The 21,165-nt window shown below is 37.1% G+C and overlaps 3 protein-coding genes across 3 annotated transcripts in view; 2 read left to right on the forward strand and 1 right to left on the reverse strand.

Annotated features, from left to right (window-relative positions):
- Nucleotides 1-6,803, forward strand: part of stk38l (serine/threonine kinase 38 like) — an 8,074-nt gene extending 1,271 nt beyond the window's left edge. The window contains exons 2-14 of the mRNA XM_039668275.2: nucleotides 124-263; nucleotides 406-457; nucleotides 680-802; nucleotides 1,720-1,803; nucleotides 2,141-2,264; nucleotides 2,425-2,579; nucleotides 2,718-2,820; nucleotides 3,348-3,409; nucleotides 3,483-3,600; nucleotides 3,726-3,849; nucleotides 4,015-4,110; nucleotides 4,277-4,368; nucleotides 5,365-6,803. Coding sequence (XP_039524209.1) covers nucleotides 136-263; nucleotides 406-457; nucleotides 680-802; nucleotides 1,720-1,803; nucleotides 2,141-2,264; nucleotides 2,425-2,579; nucleotides 2,718-2,820; nucleotides 3,348-3,409; nucleotides 3,483-3,600; nucleotides 3,726-3,849; nucleotides 4,015-4,110; nucleotides 4,277-4,368; nucleotides 5,365-5,492 — 1,389 coding nt within the window. The 5' untranslated portion in view covers nucleotides 124-135 and the 3' untranslated portion in view covers nucleotides 5,493-6,803. The remainder of the gene's footprint in view (nucleotides 1-123; nucleotides 264-405; nucleotides 458-679; nucleotides 803-1,719; nucleotides 1,804-2,140; nucleotides 2,265-2,424; nucleotides 2,580-2,717; nucleotides 2,821-3,347; nucleotides 3,410-3,482; nucleotides 3,601-3,725; nucleotides 3,850-4,014; nucleotides 4,111-4,276; nucleotides 4,369-5,364) is intronic.
- Nucleotides 6,804-7,449: 646 nt separating this feature from the next.
- On the forward strand, nucleotides 7,450-20,794 carry gsap (gamma-secretase activating protein). Its single transcript, XM_089126716.1, has 31 exons — nucleotides 7,450-7,552; nucleotides 7,731-7,792; nucleotides 8,055-8,111; nucleotides 8,497-8,566; nucleotides 8,709-8,756; nucleotides 10,227-10,315; nucleotides 10,429-10,498; nucleotides 10,612-10,661; nucleotides 10,779-10,883; nucleotides 11,001-11,057; nucleotides 11,129-11,178; nucleotides 11,298-11,377; nucleotides 11,743-11,820; nucleotides 11,898-11,984; nucleotides 12,136-12,228; nucleotides 12,688-12,908; nucleotides 13,009-13,078; nucleotides 13,153-13,232; nucleotides 13,431-13,511; nucleotides 14,101-14,235; nucleotides 14,453-14,511; nucleotides 14,768-14,799; nucleotides 15,473-15,534; nucleotides 16,121-16,216; nucleotides 16,999-17,069; nucleotides 17,160-17,254; nucleotides 18,500-18,619; nucleotides 18,939-19,000; nucleotides 19,717-19,821; nucleotides 20,102-20,198; nucleotides 20,296-20,794. The coding sequence occupies exons 1-31, from the start codon at nucleotides 7,471-7,473 to the stop codon at nucleotides 20,394-20,396; spliced, it is 2,565 nt and encodes an 854-aa protein (XP_088982842.1). The 5' UTR covers nucleotides 7,450-7,470; the 3' UTR covers nucleotides 20,397-20,794.
- The window catches only part of ccdc146 (coiled-coil domain containing 146), a 41,156-nt gene continuing 36,497 nt past the window's right edge, over nucleotides 16,507-21,165 (reverse strand). Inside the window, exon 19 of the mRNA XM_089126714.1 lies at nucleotides 16,507-19,099. The gene's annotated coding sequence lies outside the window, so the exon portion shown is untranslated. The remainder of the gene's footprint in view (nucleotides 19,100-21,165) is intronic.

A 21,165-nucleotide genomic window follows, 5' to 3' on the forward strand; every position in this document is an offset into this window, starting at 1 on the left:
TTACATTTGCTGTAATTATTAAAATATTGCATAGTCAAACACGTGTTTTGTTCATAAGTTGGGCTCTTTGGGGGAGGTTGCTTTCATTTGTATTCTGCTTTGCAAATGATTTTCCTGTTACAGACCAGCGTGGCCATGACGGGAGGCATGGCAGCGCCCCTCCCCATGAGCAACCATACACGTGAGAGAGTCACGGTGGCCAAACTCACGTTGGAGCACTTCTACAGCACCCTGCTCACCCAGCACGAGGAGCGGGAGATGAGGTAACCATGGCAACAACGACCCATTACACCTGCTTCCTCCAGCCATATCACTCAACGTATCAATTCAATCAAGTGTTATTGGATTAGAATAAATCTAGTTTGTTGTGACTGGTCATAATGCAGCTGTTCTCCCCCGTTTCAGGCAGAAGAAGCTGGAGAATTTGATGGATGAGGAGGGTTTACCTGACGAAGAGGTGAAACGCCCTCAGAGAATCTATATTGACCGTATACACAGAAGTGTCAACAAAGAAAAAACTAGTTTTGCTTATCTGCGAAGTGGTTTGAATAGGACTCAGACTGTTTGCTTAGTTACCCTGCTTTGAGTACGCCAGAGAGATTTAATGTATGACTGACCAAAATAGTATTCAAAATATTTGGCTGAGTAGTGTCTGTGTTTTTTGTTTTTTTTGTCGTAGAAGAGCATGAGGCGCTCTCTGCACGCTCGTAAGGAGACAGAGTTTCTGCGTCTCAAAAGGACCCGCCTTGGTCTTGATGACTTTGAGTCCCTCAAAGTGATTGGGAGAGGAGCATTTGGAGAGGTGTGTCTATTGCTGTGTTCAAACTTTGAAGTGTACCGTCTTCTTAGGCAACATCCTAGCCGAAATAGAAGTGACTGAAATGAAACGCTCTTCATAAGCATGCCACATTCTGTAAATAGCTCTCTTTATGTGAAGTGGAGACTCTACTCACAATTGAGCCAATAGTTTGGTGTTAAACCTAGGCCTGTTTTATATGGATTTTTCAGTATTCAATGAAATATAAGTATGCATTGCTTATGATCTTTCTCTTAACTTGTCTTCCATATTGGATGAATCTAAGCTTGTGCAATGCATTCTGGGATTTACTTTTCCTAGAAGTACAACGATAAACTGCCTTAGAAAATGAGGCATCATAATGTTGATCCCTACTTTTAGGAACACACCTATAATGCCTTAATGTTGTCTAGTTAGGCAGCTCTTTAGGATTTGAAACTGAGCCATTGTCTGTTTGTACCAGTTTATTTAAACACTATATATATAATGTTTTAGTTTTTATTAATAGTTTGAATTAGCCTATATTTAATTTTTTCATTTCTTTTTCACTTTTTATTTTAATTTGTTACTTTTTAAATAATTTTGTTATTTTTGTTTAATATTTTTTACATTCATTTATTTTTATTTATGTAATTTTAGTACTTTAACTTTTTTCAGTTAATTGCCAGGGCAAAATTTCAAAATGTTTGTTTAATGTAAGTTTTTCATTTAATATTTCTATTTTATGTCTTTATATTGTACTGTATTTCAGCTGTATTTAAATTAGCAAAACTGTTTTTAATAGTTTAAGTTTACAAAATACTGGTTTTCAGATTTTTTTTTTTTTTTTTTTCCAGAAAGGATTTTAATCTCTATGAAGTAAAGTTAAACTTACATTTCATTGAAAATCCCAATGTTCTATAAAAATGTTGTGCTGTATTCAGGTGCGCCTGGTTCAGAAAAAGGACACGGGTCACATTTATGCCATGAAGATCCTCAGGAAAGCAGACATGCTAGAGAAAGAGCAGGTATGGACAATCAATTCCATTTAAAGTTGCAGTTAGCGATTTCTGCTAAACCAAAACAAACACGCACCTACCCAAAAGGATAACACCCCTATCCTAACACCTCCATCCCCAAAATTCACAAACACGCTAACACAGGCACTTTCCCCTAATGAGTGTATACACCCCTTACTGCTGATTGGATACAATTGCATTTTGGTGGTCGGTCCAATATACTTTTAACAACGTTTCTCAGAAATAGTTTGCTGCACCTTTAATTCAGCAAACTCCGTCAGTCACCTCTATGCCATACCGATCCACTGATATTATCTCTCCTTACCTGTATGTCTCCCTGGGGCAGGTGGCTCATATCCGGGCCGAGAGAGATATCCTGGTGGAGGCTGATGGCGCCTGGGTAGTTAAGATGTTCTACAGCTTTCAAGATAAACGCAATCTGTATCTCATCATGGAGTTTCTGCCTGGAGGTGAGGACAGATGTACAATGTCACATGTTCTTTACTGATATAACAGTGAGAGATTTAGAACTGAAAAAAGTACTAACAACAGTCTGTTCAAAGCAGCAATTTAGAAAGTCCTATTTTTAGAGCATCTGCCAGAGGCTGTAACTCTTGAGTGTGTGTTTAGGAGATATGATGACTCTACTGATGAAGAAAGACACTCTATCGGAAGAAGCCACGCAGTTTTATATCGCAGAGACGGTTCTGGCCATCGACTCCATTCACCAGCTGGGCTTCATTCACAGAGACATCAAACCTGACAACTTGCTGCTTGACTCCCGGGTGGGAATTCATCTTTATCTCTCTTATTTACTCACACAAACAAAAGAACTATCTTTATACTGAAATGAGTGTGTTTCTGGAAGGTTAATGTAGTCTAAAAAGGAATACCTCATAACAGACTGTCTTTATGATTTGTAGGGCCATGTCAAGCTGTCTGACTTTGGCCTCTGCACAGGCTTGAAGAAGGCCCATCGGACTGAATTTTATCGGAACCTCACGCACAACCCTCCCAGTGACTTCTGTGAGTAACCAACATATGTACACAAATTACACAGAGAAACGGTACTGATATATTCAGATCTTTTACTACAAAAAAATGAAGTCATATCATGAGAAATCAATTTACCATGACTATGAAAACAAACTACAACTGAGTTGTTCGCATACCAGGGAATCAGGACACACTTGGGGGCCTCAACAAATTAAAAAAAAAAAAAAAAATTCACAAACTGCGATGGAAACAAAAGAGTTTAATCCCTTTAAAGAGTAAATCCCTCGATGTGCAACAAAAAAATTTGTTGTGACTGTACACCAGACATCCAAACGCAAGTTAGCATGACCGCATTAATTCTGTTTTGTCTGAGTGCTCTGAGACTCAAATAATTTACAATGTAGGAAAAAAGACCCATAGTGGCTTCCCTGATTGCAGCAACTTCCATTTTTATATTTTCCAGGAAATTGCTGGTTCTCTTGAACACAAGGGAAAAAAAAGTATGACCCTTTTAAAGAAAAAAATAACTGTATTTGCTCTGCTTCAATCTCCTTTAGCCTTCCAAAACATGAATTCAAAGCGGAAAGCAGAAACATGGAAGAAGAACCGAAGACAGCTGGTAAGAGAGTGTCTTTGTGTTACAGAACAGACAATTCCTGATAGTATCAATGGCTCATTCCTCTCATATACAGGCATATTCAACCGTCGGGACGCCGGACTATATCGCCCCTGAGGTCTTCTTGCAGACGGGCTACAACAAGCTGTGTGACTGGTGGTCTCTTGGAGTGATAATGTATGAGATGTTGATAGGTTGGTAACTTCAAAACACTAAGTGAACGTGTTCAGATCAGGCCAGTCGTCACTTTCTGTAAAAGCCTTTTACTGTAGCCTTTTCCTGCACAGAAACAGGTGTTTGTTTTGTTTTCCTGTTCCAGGCTACCCACCCTTCTGTTCCGAGACGCCACAGGAAACCTACAGGAAGGTTATGAACTGGCGAGAAACGCTAATTTTCCCCCCAGAAGTCCCCATTTCAGAGAGAGCCAAGGACTTGATCCTTAGGTCAGAAACATTACCGTATCCGTTAAATCAGTCAAATCTTTTGAACATCTGAACTTTTGAGGTTAAAATGATTGTTTCCTAGTGTCACCGCTTTCAAAAATGCTTGTCATTACTTGAGATCATTTGAAATTTGATCTGACCAAACTGTATGATAATGTTTTTCAGGTATTGTACAGATGCAGAAAACAGGGTTGGATCAGTAAGTGTGGATGAAATCAAATCTCACCTTTTCTTTGAGTCCGTGGACTGGGAGCATATCAGGTACATCTGCACACACACCTTTCTGTGTTCTTCACATCATCGCAGTGTCGTCTAGAACGGCAAAAGCACTCAAAATGTTAATGTAATCAAGCTTTTTGTGCGCATGATCATAGAGAACCACTGTTTGACGTTGATAACTAAAATGTAACTGTTTCACTGCTCACAGAGAGAGACCTGCTGCTATTTCCATTGACATCAAGAGCATTGATGATACATCCAACTTTGACGACTTTCCAGAGTCAGATATTCTACAGCCAGGTACCGTAAACCATTTTTGATAATAAGTTCAAACTTACAGACATACAATATGTGTAAAACTTAGAAATTACTTTGAAATTGTACATCTCCACAAATTTAAGACCTGTTCACAACCAGAATAATCATAAATATAGCTATATTATATAGTTAAGTGCTCAAAGTGGGGCAGTCCGCAATCTTTAGAATACATATGTTTCCGACATCACACTACCCAGGGGGCACTGCATGACTTGCCTCTCATCTCGACACGTGATTGCAAGGAGAATCGGTCTACCCTATCAGAAGTTCTCTTTTATGATACTAATTTGAATAACCTAAATGAATGACATTGACACCTAATGTAGAGGCTAGTCGTGCAAGGAATTCCGTATTACTATCATACAGTTCTTCTGTGATTACTATTTTAGCCTGGCTTCAGAAGGGGACCAAAAGGACGTGTGAGTCAGACACAGAACTTCAACCAGAGAAAATAACTTTAGACATCATCCGTGAGCAGAAAACTAAGCTAACCAGCGGTACTAATGAGAAGTTTGCTGTAGCAGAAGCGTAAACACCTAAAGCAGCAGCAAACGTTACTGCTACTACCACCACAGACAATGATGATGTTAACAATAACGTCAGTAACCACGAGTGGCCCGACTGTTGGCCGAGAGATCAAATTATGTATTTTGGCTGATTTTCAAATCATAAGCTTGGCTCTAAAATATGTTTACTTTATGTATCAAATATATTTCAAATGTGATAATGATCCTGTGCTCGAGAGTACCATCACTTTTTTTCCCACTTCAAGCGCTCATTTACTTTACTAATATAAAGAGAACTTTATTAGCATCCACACCAACAGACGATGCCACTCTGTTTATCAGTGCACACTACAGTTATGTTGTCTGCCGCTTTAAATGCTTGAGCTCTTTAAAAGCAGAGCTCTTTAATTTTATAAATGCATTTCATGTCTCTTTTGGCTGTTCTGACTATCCTCTTCACCAATCATTTCAGTGACAAATGTAACAGAACCAGACTTCAAGTCCAAGGACTGGGTTTTCCTCAACTACACCTACAAACGCTTTGAGGGTCTGACACAGCGTGGCACCATCCCCACTTACATGAAGGCGGGCAAGGCGTGAAACTGGAACAGATGGTCTGGAAGAGACGGATTCGAATGTAAATGACAATTCATAATTATGCAGATATCTGCAGATGAAAAGCTTATGCACTGCCGCTTTGTGCTAAAGAGTAGACCTGTTCTCAGAGGAGTCCTTGGCGACGATAAAAAGGAAAATGAAAATAAAAAAAGCGTAATATATGGCCAAACATATGGAGAGATTATCTTGTCCTGCTGCTCAGCTAAAAGGAGACATAAAGTTTGTCCAAATGCTCTTCAACACTGGATCAAACAGGGTCACAGATTTAAAAAAAAAAAAAGGGATAAAGCATATACATCACTGAAGCCTTATGTTCAGTAAATAGAGGATGTTTTAACCTCAAGCCTCTTAGGTGACAAAACTGCAATAATGTTGATTTCTCTGTTACTTTTTAGCTTCTTTCTCCCAGGAAGTTGAGAATCTGTATAGACCCAAATGAGATGCACATTGTTAGACACACTGTATAATATAGTTAACTACCTGATGCTGAATATTTCCCACTAGTGTATTTGTGCAGTTGTTTTGTTGTATGATTGCAACCTTGAAGAAACTTGATGAGGAGATGAACGTCAGCATTTCCTTTGCATTTCATCCACCCAAAGTCGTGTAGTTGATTCAGTTTTGTTTGAGTGTGAGCATTGTTCACCTATGCAACCATTTTTGTTGTTCTGTTGTAACTCATGCAAGATGTAGCTTCAATCAGTGTTTTTTTTAAGGGAAGATCAATCATGATAAAAACGTGCCCTCCCAAGTTTTACAAATCTACAGGGTTTAAAAGGATACAATTGTTAAATTGCAAGCATGTTGTCTGCAAAATTAACATAAACAAAACTTTAACCAAATAACAAGTACATAATGGTCAGTTAATAACACAAATTGGTGAGTGAACTGGGTATGTTGTGTTTAAAGATGACAAGTTTTAGTGATATAGAAAAAAGGTCATGGGTGTTTTTGAGTTATAATTTACAGTAAAAGACATCTCAGCAAGTAACATCATACAGCACATTTCAATAATTTCTTCATCCAAATTTAAACATCTCTTACTAGCTGTCTTAGTTGTTGAGGATACTTAGTATATTGACATCATTCTGCTGTTGTGCATGACTACAAATGACTGGCCTAATGGAAAGCAAATGCTGTAGCGTACAGTATGTGTAAAAGATTGGTGCTGGTTTGTTTTTTATTTAGTTTTTTTATTATTATTTAAAATATATTCACTTATGTTAATTTGTTATTTGTTAAATGGTGTAAAAATGTAAAAGCAAGAAATAAATGTTCAAAATATGGAAAGACTTCATGACTGAAAATCACCCTCTAGTGGTGATTTCTATAACTACAACACAATATGGGATTTATTTATTTATTTTTTCTTTTCAATAGTTTACTCAAAGCTTCCTACAAATGTTTATATACTATATATAAATGTAATCATATAAGTCGATAGTTTGACAAATGAACGTGTATATGTAGCACACTGAGTGTGATTTCGTATTGGCTCAGCAGTGTTTGGGATCCGCCTATGTGCTCATGGCAGAGAGCTTCGGTAAACGCCGAAATTGATGTTGGGAGCGGCAGATTCACGTACTTTCGGTTTATTTTGAATGATCGTGTTGGTTGTTTTTTATTTTATTTTTTTAGGTATAATAGCCAGTCAGCACGATCGTTTCCAGCACCTAAAGTTCGATGAGTTCGACCGATTCATTTAAAAGAATTCTAGTTGTAATAGATCTGTTGATGTTCAGCGTAAGTTACTGTCTATGTTCGACACGTCGATAAACTATAGCGACTTTATTACATATGTTATAATATTTCTAGTTCTCAATGTGTTGTGGCAGAAAGTTTGTGTGCAGTTATTGTCTCTGCTGACGCGTGAAATCAGGTCATTTCCTCAATCTCAAGTCTAGTGTAATTTACTTGCTTTCTGCTAAATCTGTGCAGGACAACTTCTCAAGTTACACACATGTTGACATTAAACCCCGCTTTTGACACTCAAAAAGATGTCATACCAAGCATTTTGGCGAAAGAGGAAAGAGCGAATATAGGTAAGAGGACTTAACAAATACATTTCTAAACTCATTAAATAATTATTATAATTTAATATAATGATTATTATACTATAATTACAATTATTATTGTTTATATATTGCTGAGGCATTCTTTGTTTATTTGAATTAATTTCTAAACATGCACAGATGATGTACTTGTTTAAAATGTGTGCAGGTGTTCTTGAGCCTCGCATTCTGAGTGTGGAGAGAGATGGAGGGGTCGTGTACTCTTGGAGAGTAAGTTTGGCCATAGTTTCACGTGTCACTTTAATTTGACAGGTCATGCGCGCGACGTTCCATTCATAGTTCACAATCTGTCGCCAGTCTACAGCACATGAGAGCACTGCATCATGCCATACATACACAGACACTGTAGTAAATAAATAGCATACACGCAAAATGAATGTTAATGTGCTAACTTACTATTAACTTTTTTGCTCCTTTTGACTTTTTAAAGGTTATTTTTTTTAACTTACTGATTTCCCAATCATATGTTTAGGGGGCAACAGGAACTACAAGAATCGGGAAATATGATCCTCACAGTACAGAGAATAAGGTACAGACTGGATTACCATGTTGGAGATGAACATTGGGCCTGTAAATATGTAACTCCAACCATATTCAAATGATTATAAACTGAATATAAATTTACAGTGTAATATTCAAACTCTCGGGCCAGTTGCATAAACATAGCCATTATAACCAACTAACAGTTAGTTAGGGGTTATCAGTCTTACTTTTCGGTATCAAATTAGACCAACAAAGTTTTTATGTGCTGAAAGAACAAAATTTGGTGACTAATTTGTAAGACTAGTCTTAACAGTTTATGCAACTGGGCCCCTGGTATATAAAAAAACATGATAAATGCACATCTATTCCAGTTTTCATGAATGAAGCTAAGCAAGGATCGTCTAACACACGTGTGGCTCTTGGGTTCACAGCTCCTCTACACTTTTGACAAGCAGGTGTGTGTCAGCAGCTGCTCTTTAAATAAAGAAGAAACACTCCTGGGTAAGACTGCTGACAAATATACGTACTGTAAATCAGTTTTTTTAGCAGTCACATGTATTGATGGTAGCATTTAATTTGGTTCATCATTATTACTTTTTGGGTTTGGGAAGGTGATTACTAATGTGAGCTTCTTTTGTGCTAGCGGTCAGTCTATCACAATCCACTCAGGGAGAAGGCCGCTTTAAACCAGGTACAGAATATCATTTATAACAATATGTCATTTACTGTTTTAATTGTTATTTATAGCAGGTTTCTCGACAGTGCGAGTGAAATGCTCTAAAAATCAATTGCGACTAAAAATCGATGTGTGTGAATAAAGTCCCCAGAGGTCCTTAAAAAATAAAATAAAACTCTGTTTTATTGCTACTAAAAATAGATTTGTGTGACAGTGTGAATAAAAAAGTCCCCACAGGTTCAGTTTTATGAAATGCAAGGTTGTAAAAAGTAAGGCATTTTATTTATAATTTTAAGAGGGCATATATGAAGAGTTCAGATGCAAAAGCCTCAAATGCCATTTGAAATTTTCTTCTTTAATGATGATTTTTATCAAACTTGTATATTTAAGTTCAGTAATTTCACTTAAATAACAATTAATAGGTAATTATCATTGCCATTTAAGTGAAATCACTGAACTTAAATATACAAGCTTGATAAAAATCATCGTTAAAGAAGAAAATTTCAAATGGCATTTAGAGGCTTTTGCATCTGAACTCTTCATATATATATATATATATATATATATATATATATATATACAGTACACGTGCTGTTTACCTCCCTCATTTCCATGTTGCACATATTTTTTTATAATTAAATACACTGTGGGAATAAATAAAAATAAATGAAATAAGAATGAATAAAAGTTGAAAAGAATATAAATACATTTTAAAAGAAAAGAAAAAGGAATACAAAAATTAATCCATTCAAATTAATTCAAGTAATTTGTTCCTTTTTAAAATTTATTTATTATCTGTTTATAATTTCCAGATTTTGGCCTCCATATACACACACACACAGTTTAAATTAGGCCTATAAACAATTACATACCGAAATGAATAAATACAGTTCAATAAAGCAGAAATACTTAAAAAGTATTATTTTTTTTTTGTATTCTAATAAATTAAAATAATTAAGCTCATTTTGAATTTAACTTTACCTTAACTTTTTTTTTTTATGTGCACATGTGCTCATTCAAATCGACTCTTTAATACATTCGACTGAACTCCACAATCTTGCATTTTTTTCATTTATTAGTTACAATTTTACATATTTTTATGAGACTGAATGGCATGATTGCCACAATGTTCTGTGTCTGAAATATTTTAATGGTTGGACCATTTGAGGAAGAAAAGACAGTTGCCGTTTTATACCATTATTTTTTCACTTCCCCTATTGGTTGCTGTCGTAACAGTAATGTAAATTAAATAAATGTGGCATAAGGATTTGTCCTATATTTGTCCTATAAAAAAAAAGTTACATAACATACTTTTAATGGTTATTCGAGTTGTTTTTGTTTTAATTCAAGAGAAAAAAACAGAGAATCTAAATGTATATAAAGGAGTTTAGCAGGATAAAACTACTGAAATCAATGTGCAGAGATTCGCAGTCACACCGTCCAGATTATCCTTTAACTCCTGACATTGTTTCCTTTTTCCTTTAGTGTCAAAATGTTTAACACTTCTCATTGAAATACACCCAATCAACAACACAAAGGTCCTGAAAGCAGTGGATTGCAAGGTCAAAGTGCAGGTAATAAACATCCGTCATGTGAAGCCGGTGATGAAAAACACGTTACAGAATTCCTTGGCCCAGTTTTGATCGCATTGATATTTTTTCTTATATTTCCCATGACCCCTTTCTAGTTTCTTTATCCTAAGACATGCCGGACCACCGTACTGGAGAGTCATTTGCTGTTGGCGGCAGAGGATGGCTGTATGTATTGTGAAAATGTTTCAGATACCATAAATATGCTTTATACATTGCTCATATTTTGTTCAAGCTACTAGTTTTATTGTGAATCATGAATGGTTATTTTGTTTCTCCAGATGTTGATCTGTACCACATAACTCTGACGAGGCAGGAGGGCTACAGGGTGGTAAGCGCTGCTATGTGACATGCTGTGGAAATGATATTCATGACAAAAGGATGTATAGTGATTAACTGATACTCGTACGCATCGAGGAAACACATGTACTTGTGCCGGTTTAAACAGGTGATGCTGAATCCGGAGCGTCTGAGCAGAGAGAGAGTGGCTGAGGAGTTCAGTTGGGTTCAGTGGGACACGGACACTCAAAGACTCTTTTACCTCACTGCACGGGTCACAATCTCTTTCAGTTCACTTTTTTAGTTTTTACTTGCCCTCGTTCTTTGCATCTTGAAAAAGAAACTTACTTTTTTCCAGTATGTGTAAGCCCTTTTTTTCTCCACCCTATAGGAGAAACACACACTAAAGTGTGTACAGTTTTTCACCGATCGCAACTTTGAGACCACGGTAAACATTTTTGTGCATCATAATTAGAGAATCTGATTAATTAAAACAACTAATGCTTGTATGTTCAACAGTTTGAGCTTCCATTGGAGATCCCTAAAATTTCTTCAGTCACTTCTGTGAGGTCAGTGACTTAATTTGCTGTTAAAACATACAAAATAGCTCATTATACATAAAAACAGAACCATACGAGGGTGACAACCCTATGAAACAAGAATTAAGCTGTGTTTTTGGATTGTACAGGTTTGTTAACTTTGGGTATGACCATTATCAGGACCTGAAGGATGAGGGTGTCAGGTTAGAGGTGTTCACCAGCCCATCAGGCAAGTTACTTAGCATGTGCTCTTTAACACTAACTCATACTGTGAAATACTAACACATTTAATGCATATTTACCTGTTTTTTCCCCACTTTTTTTATTTATCATGGGATAGAGAGTAAGTTTTTTCTGCTTTTTAGCACATATTGATAATCATAAAGACGCTTCACTTTGTTAATAAAAGCTGGCATATAATCAGATCCTGATATCGCCTACTGTAAATTGCCAAATGCTTTCAATCGCCGACATGATTTATGCTGATTTGCATTTTAGCTGTATTGGCTTAAGATTTGTGTGTGTGTGACATCTAATTGATTTGATTTGAACTGATGTAAGTTGCTGTTCTGAATCTCTGATTGTTTTTGAAAGGAACCATGTGTGTGTGCTACAGTCATCCGGTGCGCTGGCATAAGGATGCCACATACACCATCGCATTTGTGCACAAAGGTACAAACAATCATGCAAAAGTGATTTAAGCATTCGCATAGATCATTGTATAAAGGATTAAATCGACTCTTTGATAGGTTGCAGTAAGACGTTCACTGTATCACTAGAGAAAGGCTCTGCGCCTGCTAATTTGCCAACCGTCCATCCTATCTTCATTCATCTGGGTCAGTACAGCCATCATCACTCATTGATTTAACCCACAGAAATCTATCCAAGCCAGTCTGCAATTCTCTCTCATTCAAAGAGAGAAAGTCATTGACCTGAAATAGTGTCAAGGGTAATTTTCTTGGTTTTTTGATGATTTATTTGTTTCAGATTATTATATAGTGGTGTACCTGGCTGATCATTTCCTGCACCTGATCAACTGCAGGCAACAAGACCTGCTCTGCTATAGTCTTTTCCTATCAGGTAAGGACTCATATTTTCAGCATTTCGTTTTGTTCTTTGTTGTAGTGTGTATTTTTTTTTTTTTTTTTTGGGTTGGGGTGTTTTGTTTTTAATAGGGTTAATTTTAGCTTTTTAGTGTTTTTCGTTTTGGGTTCTGTTTTTCTTGGGGGTTTTTTGTAAGGGTTATTTTTTTTGTGTGTTCTGTTTTCATTTGAGCTATTGCAGTATTATTTGGGAATTTGTAATTTTGTTTACATTACTATTTTTCTTTGTGTTTTTTTTTATTTTGTGTAATGCATGATAGACTTACTTAGGGCTGGCCAATATAAAAGGTATAGTTAACTTATTTTTGGGGTGTTTTTAACTTTAACATAATATGCCCTTGATACATTTGCTTAAACTGATATTGCAGTACTGACCCATTCACCTGTATTTTGTGTGTTTTCTGTGTGTATTACCTTACTCTATGCTCTCTCACAGGGGCAGATGGTCATATTGAAGCACTGGGTTCGGGCAGTGAGGTTGTGAGTATGTCTGGCAGCAGAATGCTTGATGCCCGAGCTGGCAGGATGTACACCATGGAACTCAACCCTGACTTCCTGCTTGAGCTTCTCAGTTCAGACAGGCCTGAGGCCCAACGGCTCGCTGCTCTGCACTGCATGCTGGTCTACCTGCAGCCAAATCCTGTGATAGAGCTCAAGGTGAGAGAGAGAGAGAGAGAGAGAGAGAGAGAGAGAGAGATTTGTAACAAGGACATGTGCTGGAAACACATGTGTGATTCTCATTTATCTTTCGGCCCAGATTATAAACTGGATCAGTGAGAATGTCATGAGCTTTGATGCTTTTGATCAGATTCAGGAGTTCATTCTAGGTGAGTGCGTTTGTGTTCATGTGGATTTGCATGCTAAAGTAGCGTTAGAAATAACTGTATAACTCTCATTTCAGCCTCCCTGTACAGAATAAGCTACCAGCAGTGTGTGAGCCTAGATAAATTGTTGCCATACTCTTGTGTGCTTGAGAAGAAGGTAAACTATGGTTTTGTACTTCTTTATTATTTATTTCAAAGGTGCACTAAAGGAGTACTTTATCCACTCATAAAAAAGCTTTTACATTACTTATTTTAAAATATATTTTGTGATTTCTATCTGTTTAATGTAAGCTTAAAAGAAGATCTTATGTTTTTGTTTTTTTTCATTCGTGAGTCGTGTCACTTGCATTTCTAGGAGCTTCCGGTGGCTCTGACGGCAATCCCTGGGGTGAAATGCACCCCTGAACTGCTCTGTCAGCCAATAATCAAAGGCAAGGTAAGATATGCTCTCTAGTTAATAGACCACATGCATTTATATATTTCATAAAATATTATTTGCGTGCACAACAGGAGGGCATGTTTAAAATCAGACAGCATTTCAGATGTGGGGATGTGTTTATGCATTTAATTCAATTTAGCTGTTAGGATTATGATAACTGTTTAAAATTAAAGTCAAATTTTATCCAATTTACTTTAATACATGTTCCTAAGCATATTGTACATAATTCACATATGTAACAGGTGAAATGACTTACAAATAAATTTGAAGAGCAGCAGTTTACGAACACAACACTAGGTGGCAGGAGAGTCTCAGATCCTAGTACAGACATTAGATGTCTAATTCGTTAAATCTGCTTGGGAGAGGTGTTAGAGGGAAACACATCAACAGGAAATGTTTGAGTTGTGAAATAGATTTAAACTGTCAGCTGAAACCAAAAATTGACTGGGCTTTAGTCCAGATCGATTCTTCATATTTTGGCCTTTATTTGACGAAAGGGAACACTTACACTTGCTGCACTGCTTTATCTATGAAAAATCTGTTTTGGAAATCTTATTTTGTGATAATATTTGAATTGTGGTTGAAGGCTAAAAGCCTGCAGGGTTACTGGGAAGAGCTACAGCATGTTTTGGACAGGATGAAGTACTTTGAGGCGGTACCGAACGCACGCTTCAGGACCAATCTGATTAAGAAGGACTGGATCAGATCTCAGGCTGCTATGGTGAGACCACACATTATGCATCAGGACATACACAAAGCATTCTAAACGTCACTAAAATTTGTTAAAATGTTTATTCTATTTGGTCAAAAACTTTTATTGTGTACTGTGTTATTTCTAAAATCTGATTAGTGCCTATTATTGACTGGTCTGAACCTAGGATTATAGCCTACTAGAACTACCATATGTTTTATAATATCCATTTTTGTTATTGCTGCAGAACTCGGAGAAGAAGAAATCTCCCCACTCTTATCGCCAAATTGAGGAGAACACAAAAAAGTGGGTGGAGTTCAGCATGTACTGGGAAAGCAAGAAGAGCATGTTATACTTTCAAAACAGAATAACAAGACCATTTTCAGTACATCTAATAATTTTTCTATGTAAAATGAACTACAGAAATTGCTTTTTTATATCTTATCTATATGTATCAGCGATGAGTGTGTTTGTTGTTAATGTTTTTGATCGGTGATCGGACTAAGGCAAATGAAACGCAGCTTGATGCAATTTAAATGTCTCTTTTGTGTCTTATATGCAGAGTTCTGTCCATGGTGGACACCTGGCGTTTGGGTTAGTGAAACTTGTTTTTTTAAACAAAAGTACACTTGTGAGATTATTATTCCCTGTTAAAAATTCTGGAAATATTTCAGACTGGAGTTTCAGGGTCACATTCTCTGGTTTGAATGTAATCGGTCTCCAGGTTTCTGTGTAGTTGATCAAGAACCTTGTTAAAGAACGAAGGAAATGGGAGGAGGAATTCCATAGTGTTGTATAAGATTACAGTACCTCCTCCCTACTCACAAAACACACACTCACACACACACAAAACAAATCTACCGTGTTATCTTAATACCTTTCAGGACAGGATGTTTCTTTCACTTAAAGCTTGTCAGTCCCCGCACAGCTTATTTTTCAGTTCCTACATATAAAATCTAAATAGACAGAAATATTATGGTAGGTCAGCTCTGACTTTTATAGGAATATTTCATCTGAAATGAAAATCTGTCATCATTTACTGATCATTATTTTGGTCCAAACCTGTATGACTTACATCTGTGGAACACTAAAGAAGATGCTTTGGAGAATGTTAACGCTGCTCTATTCAGAGTCCAACATTTAAATGAGCGCTTATGTGAATGAGATTTGAAGCTGTATGAGTTTGAAAGTACTTGAAGTGAGTAGATGACAGGTTTGTGTAAACTACACTCTCAATTCCTCGCTCACCTTCTTTCCGTCCTTTCAGATAGGCGTGTAGTTCCACTGTTTCAGGAGGAAGACCAACAGCAGAGGGTGCTGGTGGGCCTGGTGAGTGGTCAGCCTGTCAGTTTTCCAGCATCCAGCAGCACCTGTAACTCTCAACACAAAATCAGCTGACATGTCATAGGTCAAAGAAGCGGAAATCAGATTGAATAGGCATGATCATTATACAAACCTTGAGAATGACAGTGAGGATAAAACCTAAAAGCCCTAATCACATCCTTAAAATGTTCTTGTGACTGCAGTAGTCCTCAAGATGCATTATTCTTATTCACACCACTCAATACAAATCTAAAATGGACCAAAATAAGAAGTGAGTCATCCATTTAGATACATCCGTTTTAGGGCTTAATTTGCAGCGTTCACTGGTTTAAATTATTTATATATTTGTGTTCTTTTTTTCTCTTTTTTTCTAAATGCTATATTCCTGCTCTTGTCAGCTTGGTGTTTATTTTATTTTTATTTTTTTAGTTTTGGCAATAATGACCAGCAGACTGTACAGATCTTAATTTGTCAAGCATTATATTACATTTTAATGATACTATTATATTGTAATTTTGAAACCTGTGTTTAAAATAGGCTTAAATTACGGTTTTGACTTTGTTCTCAAGGTTTATATATTTGTCTTTTTCAGATGGTGGACAAACTCCGAGAACACTTGAACAGACATTTATCACGATTAGGGAAGAAAAAGATTGATTTGCTGGTGGTGAATTATGCTGCAAAGCTGGTATGTGTTTGTGCTCTTACATCATTACGCTAGAGATCTCTTGCAGACGCAATACACATGTTAGCAATTGGCAACTGCAAGACAAATATCTGTCGACACAAAACCGCGCTGAACCTTAAGCTAAGTGCACACTGCAAGACTAAAGCTTGTGACCCTTTCTGTGAGTAGTTTGCTACAAGAAGTTCCAGATTAATTGATACACCTCATCTGCATTTAGATTGTAAATTGCGGGCTAAAATTAGTCTTTAAGGGTGACAACCTTCTATCTTGTAGTGTGCACTTGGTGTTTGATGAACTCTTATCCTTTTGCCAAAACATAGTTATCTCTTTCCTGCTGGGAATATTGGAACAGTCCCCCATAATGTGCTGCCCTTCTATTACGTTAGGGAAGAAAAGTTCAGATAAGTTTCCACCAAATTCAGGAGACCAGAGGGGAAGCAGATGGACGTTTAGTGGTTTTTCCTGTTTTCAGATCAGGGCGAGCATGGGGATGTGAGAAGGCATGCGTGATCTGCCTAGTGTAAGCGCATGTTAGAGTTAGTGAACTTGCTCAAGTGAAACTAAAGTGAGCAGGGGTGGTGCTCGTGAATTTGAGCTTTCTGTGAAAACAGGAAGGGAAAGTGAGTCAGATTGTCCAATACACTCTCTGACAGTCACTTGAGGACAGCAAAAGTTTATTTCCACTAAACATCCTCATAGATTCTTAGTATGGTTTGTGGTCTTTCTGCTTCTGCTTTTTGTCTAAAGTGTTTTAGTAATATATGGCTGTATTCTCTGTTTAGCTAGAACTGATCTGGCATGTGTTGGAAGTGGTATGGCAGAAGCTGAAGTTGGGCCCCTGGGTGCTCTGCATGTACGTGTACTGTACCTATCCATGTTTTACTTCCTCATTGAGAGTGCTTGATTGTTTGAATCTAAAGCCTTCGATTTGTTTCTGTTCTAGTAAGCAAAAGGGTAGTTCAGAAGAGTGGGCGATGTTTCATGTGATGTTTCGGATTCTGGAAGCAACTAAAGGGCTTTGTCTCCCACTCCCCCCAGGTAAGAGGAAGCCTGACTCAGACAATCTGACTGCATTTAGAAAACAGGCTTTTTGTCTACTACCTACATAAAAAGCTGCCTATTAAGACAGAATCCATAAGCGACAATCTAAATGAGCAGGAACTCACACAAATATCACATGAAGTGACTCCAACTTATTCCAATAGAGTTTGATGTTAGCATGTAGGTACTACATTTGATTTTGGTAAGTAAGAACTTTGCAACTATAGAAAATTATGTTCTTTATCAGGGATGTCCAAACTCTGTCCTTGAGGGCTGGCATCCTGCAGAGTTTAGCGCCAACTTGCCTCAACAGACCCACCAGGAAGTTTCTAGTATGACGATAGTAACCTTGATTAGCTGGTTCAGGTGTGTTTAATTGGGGTTGGTTGGAGCTGAAGTCTGCAGGACAATGTGGGCTAGGATTGGAGTTGGACACCCCTGTTCTATATAGTATGAATGTAATCCCGGCGTTCTACATCTGCCATGTAACCTGTCAAACCGATCGTCAGATGTGCACTTCAGAATCTGGGCAGAAGTAGTAATGCTATTTTTTTGAATAGCATTGATTCTGACATGCTACTCATTTCACATACTACTTTTTGCTTACTATATAGTTGGGAAGTAGGCATATTTGAATGCAGGGATAGACAAATTGACAATTTTAGCTATATTTTCCCCATTGGGCTTGGTTTACTGCTTTCTCTACAAAATTCTGCATTAAATTGTTTGCATAAATTAAGAGTCTTGAATGCTGTCTAGCTACTCACTGGGTTTTACAGAGCTAATATTCTTATACAGTAAGAAAAACGGAGCTGCTGTGTTTTCTTTCCATGTTTATAGACTTTTAGAGATTTTTTAATGATGCCGAAAGGAAAAAGTACCTTTAGTTCTCCTATCCTATGCTAGGCCAAAGACTTTTGAACCCTCTGAAGATTAATCAAATGAGCATCTCTCCAAAATCCAAATGAATTCCATATAGTTTAGCTGCTGGGTGTGTCTGATTTGACAAATTCTACGACCCAGTGAGGGAAAAAAGCTGTTTCTGAAATCTGAAGTGTGCCAGATCTGTGTGGGTGGATCCACTCTTTGACACAAATGATTTGGCGTGGACTCAGACCCGTCTGGAAGATGATTTAAACAGAATACATTGACTTCTTCAGTTCTGTCCACTCTGTCCATTACATAGCTGGTTAAACTAGTTAAATTAGAAAAGTGGTTTATTACGCGTGCATTTATTCCTAGGTTATTCTACACTGTTAAGTGTCCTCGGAGTCCGGTGTCTCCCACGGCACACTTTCCTCCAATATGTGGACCACGGCCTTCTTCAGCTCACAGAACCATTCGTTTCACGCCTTATGACAGGTACTAATTTAACCATACGCATTTATATCATGTTCCTAAAAGCTGTCTATTTATATATTGTGTGTACATATACAATAGGTAGACTTCACCTGTCACCTATGATTTTTTTCCTACAGCATTTCATGGTCTCTATTAAGGACTCAAATAGGCAAAAACCTGACCTGGAGAAAATTTGTTAGATTTGAATCAAAAAGTGCCTTTAGATAAAAAAAAAAATGTCCACATTATTCAAAAAACAAGGGTCATTTAGGAGCCAGTGCTTTATTTTAAGGTCAATTTTACAGTATGTTGTCTCTCTCTCTACTGTACCTCATGACAGGTTTAGACAACAGTGATGCCAATGAGCAGCTGAAGTTCAGTATATTGAAGAGACTTCCAGAGGTAACTTTCCTACTTGACTCTTCTCTTGAAATATTTGCCTTGTAAAGTCCTGGTTCCAGTCACAATGTGGAGATGCTCTCAGAGATGCCAATTATTATCCTGTGTAGAAGAAAAGGAATGTGAGCTTGTTTGTGGTTATGTCTTGAGTCACAGGATATGCTTGGGCTACAGTCTTTGTTTTCTAGTCTTAAGGCAGCCAAGTGAGAAAGTGCCGCAGGAGTATTACAAAAATACAAGCCAATTTCCAGCTTAGTGATTAGTCTTGCTGTTTTCAATGGTAGTGCAGTCATCCATTCTGATTTGCAACCTCATTGGACTGTTTTGGAAACATTTTGGTTCCTAGAGTCATTTTGAATGATTCAACACAGTGCATGTTATTTCAAAGAATCAAAATTTCTCTTAGGAATCTTTTATCAAAATATAACTTACTCTGGGCCAGGAAAATGTTAACCAATTGCCAACCAGCTACAGGCTACAGCAATGCAGCTTTTCTAAAATGCTTACAGTAGTTAAAAGTATTTAAAGGCCAGATAATGTTAATGTGATAAAGGTTACAACAATAATGGCAAATACTGTAAAAAACCTTCTCAAAAGTTGGTGCCGGCTGTGCCATTCTGGTATGGAACTCCCTCTTTTTGAATCTCAAATGTCACATTATGGAAGTAAAATGGTTTGTGAATGCAATTTGATGTTGATTATTATGTTTTTGTAATTAGCATATAGAGCAGAAAGTGAGCCAGCGGTGGGATCACCCCCTCACCTCTGCGTGCATCTCCAGAGAATACGTCAGGACTCTGTTGGACAAACACCCAGAGAGCAGGGTAAATACTGTATGGCAAGGGGTGTCTCTTTTTTATTTTTTTAAACACAACTGCATAAAAGAGGTTTGAATATCTGCCAAACAACTGAAACTAATACTTGGATGAAACGGCTTATTAGACTTGATGCTGAATGAAATATGACTGCTGTTTCAGACATTGTATTTTTTTCCTGAACAAAGAATAACATGTTTTAATTCTTAGGAATCTGAATCATGATCTTGCCTTTTTGATCAGAGCAAATGCTCCCATGTTTACCAACTAAACGCATGCTCTTTTTTAGGACTCTGTACTGTTGGACTATGGCAAGTCAAGTTTCTATCCTGACTTTCTGCCTCTAAACTACCTCGCCAAGATTCTCTCAAACAAGGAAGAACAAGGTACATGGTTTCAGAGATAATTTCATAAAATATGTTCTGGGTTAGTAAATGTTATTATTTACTGTAAGGTAATGATCGTGTGGGTGTTGTATTTCAGCTCAGAACCCTTTTGAAGAGCAGGAGAATGTGGATGTCAGGTTTGTGGAGGAGACGGCTTTAAAGCAGACTCTAATCAAGCTGGGCTTCGAAGTCAAGTAAAAACAGCCAAGTACAACTGAAAAGTTGTAAAAACAGAAAGAAACATGTTTGGCCCCTGGCCAAAGTACAAAGCTTGGTTAATTTAGGTGACTGTATTAATGTAATAATGTAATAAATTTCTGTTTTTGGGAGGTCATACAAGAAACTGAAGCACAAAATCAAGCTGTTGACCAAAGATTATTTCCTGGCTGTCAGTCTGCTCTGTAAATATCTGTTTTTAGTACCCATGTGGACACGTACTGACAATACGTAAGGGGAATGTTATGCACTTTTCTACACACACAATGGAAGAGGACCAAGAAAAGACACATAAAGGGATTTTTTTCCAGATGTTGTATGGAGTCGAGTGGGTTCATCTGTAAATATTTCACAAATAAGAAATAAAAAAATCATATATTCGTTGGACTGTTCATTTTGCAAAATAAGATTCTTCTTGTTGATAGTAATTTCCTGAAAGCTTATTTTAGATTGCTGCCTGTATGTTTGCAATCATGCTGTTGAGCCTCTAAGGCATGGTATTCACTTTGTAGCTGTTTCTAGATGGTAATTGGTTACTTTTTTTATAAAGTGTATGAAAACCACACTATTAATGAAGTTGATTATTAAGCTACTGTGTCTAGATCAGGGGTTGTTGAAATACTACTGTATGTATAAACCATCTTGATTTGGCTAAAGATGAGCATTTTCTTTCCTCCAAATAGAGTACACTATTACAAATGCAACTACTAAATGCTGGAAAATGTTTCTTTTCAACATTCTGATTTTTTTA

The sequence above is a fragment of the Pimephales promelas genome, chromosome 24, assembly GCF_988280905.1.
Source record: "Pimephales promelas chromosome 24, fPimPro1.hap1.1, whole genome shotgun sequence".
NCBI classification, from domain to species: Eukaryota; Metazoa; Chordata; class Actinopteri; order Cypriniformes; family Leuciscidae; genus Pimephales; species Pimephales promelas.

Coding starts and splice junctions, on each gene's coding strand:
- gsap (XM_089126716.1), top strand. CDS start 7,471: ATGTTGACATTAAACCCCGCTTTTGACACTCAAAAAGATGTCATACCA. Junction 14,800..15,472: donor GGTGGACACCTGGCGTTTGG/GTTAGTGAAACT, acceptor CCGTCCTTTCAG/ATAGGCGTGTAGTTCCACTG. Junction 16,217..16,998: donor TGAATTATGCTGCAAAGCTG/GTATGTGTTTGT, acceptor TTCTCTGTTTAG/CTAGAACTGATCTGGCATGT.